The 1,523-nt window shown below is 59.4% G+C and overlaps 1 protein-coding gene across 1 annotated transcript in view; it reads right to left on the reverse strand.

The window, feature by feature from the left end:
* Positions 1-1,523, reverse strand: part of camta2 (calmodulin binding transcription activator 2) — a 37,547-nt gene that overhangs the window by 21,820 nt on the left and 14,204 nt on the right. Inside the window, exons 6-10 of the mRNA XM_015401565.1 lie at positions 1,254-1,325; positions 966-1,113; positions 761-889; positions 476-683; positions 5-216 (exon numbers count right to left, since the gene is read on the reverse strand). Of these exons, the coding sequence (XP_015257051.1) occupies positions 5-216; positions 476-683; positions 761-889; positions 966-1,113; positions 1,254-1,325 (769 nt within the window). The remainder of the gene's footprint in view (positions 1-4; positions 217-475; positions 684-760; positions 890-965; positions 1,114-1,253; positions 1,326-1,523) is intronic.

Here is a 1,523-nt window from a genome sequence, read left to right on the forward strand (position 1 = left end):
GGGGAGAGCAGCAGCGGGCCAAAGCTGCTCCTTTGCCCCGCCTCCTCGGACGGAGCCCCTCCTCCTGGGATGGCGGCGGCGGTCGCCATGACGATGACAGCATTCTGAGGCAGAGATACGGTGGCCAGGTTACTGCAGCGGCTGTTGTAGAAACCGTTACCACGGTTACCCATGGTGATGGCTGCCCCCCGGGCGGGAGGTGGGGAGGAGCCGGACCTGTGGAGCAGAAGCTGGGTGAGAGGAGTCAGATCAGATCTATGGAGCTGCTCTGCTGCCCCCTGCTGGAGGCGGGGAGGTCCTGCTGGTTCCAGGCTGCTCCAGCAGGAGGAGAGACTTTGAGCTTGGATTCTCCTCCTCCTGCTCCTCCTCCTGCTGCCCTGGTTCCACCATGAGCTCCTCAGAAGCTCCTGCTGGTCCAGAGATCCAGCTGATGGAGGCCGTCTCTACCTGCTACCATGCAGACCAGCAGACTTACGTGGACGAAGGACTGGGAGAAGAAGCCGGGCTGCTCTGAGCCTGCAGGTGAGGCAGCTTGCCGTCTCCCCCTCCTCCCCCCCTGCCTGTCTCCCCCGTCTCAGAGGACAGCGGTGACTCTGCGGCCCTGCAGGACGGCGGCAGCTTGGGGGAGATGATGCGGTGCTTGGTGCAGTTGCAGTGGTGGGGAATGTTCACCCCTGAGGACACTGAGGACACAGAGCCGGCACACGGAGGTCAGGGACAGGTCATGATGTCACCGTGATGTCACGGCAGCGCCTCCTACCCTGACTGGTGCTGCAGAGGCAGGTGTGGGTTCTGGGCTGCGGTTTGCTCCTCTGGCGGTCCAGGATGTGCTGAACCAGCTCCTCGATGCTGAAGTCTCCAGAACCCATGGAGCACTTGATGCTGTGGACTGAAACAGAGAGGACATTAGCTCCACCAGAACACGCCGCTCACTGGGAGGAAGTGGGCTCTGCTGGGCGCCGTACACATGGGCTTCAGCTGGCTCAGCAGGTCGTCCCGGCTCCACCTCAGGGCATCATGGCGCTCAGACACCGTGCACAGCAGCGGGCTGCTTTTCCCAGAATCCTCTGGTGACGGCACGTTCAGGTAGTGGACCAGCACGATGTCCGGGTTCTGTTCAGAGAAGCAACTGGTTACATGCTGGCTGCAGGTTCTAGACCTACAGAACCTTCTGATCAAACCGTCAGTAAACAAAGGAAGCTCTGGGTTCTACTGGGACGGGTTCAGAACACGGACCTCCTGGAGGCGTTTACCTGCAGCAGCCAGTAGCACCGTCTGTGGAATGTGGGAACGATGGAGGAATGGACGTAGCAGCCGTAGAGGCACTGCAACACAGAAACACTGGATAAGAAACTAGAACAAACCTCCACCTGATTCAGACCACTGTTCAACATGGTCACCATGGAAACCAGTTCCAGGAAGATGTCTACGTAAAGTTGGGGATACTCTGAGGGATGTTTGCAGGAAAGGACTCAGCAGCAAGTTGGTGCCAATTGTTCCCTCCATCAGTTCAGCCAAACACT

The sequence above is a fragment of the Cyprinodon variegatus genome, unplaced genomic scaffold (genome assembly GCF_000732505.1).
Source record: "Cyprinodon variegatus isolate N-32 unplaced genomic scaffold, C_variegatus-1.0 Scaffold1233, whole genome shotgun sequence".
Lineage (NCBI taxonomy): Eukaryota > Metazoa > Chordata > Actinopteri > Cyprinodontiformes > Cyprinodontidae > Cyprinodon > Cyprinodon variegatus.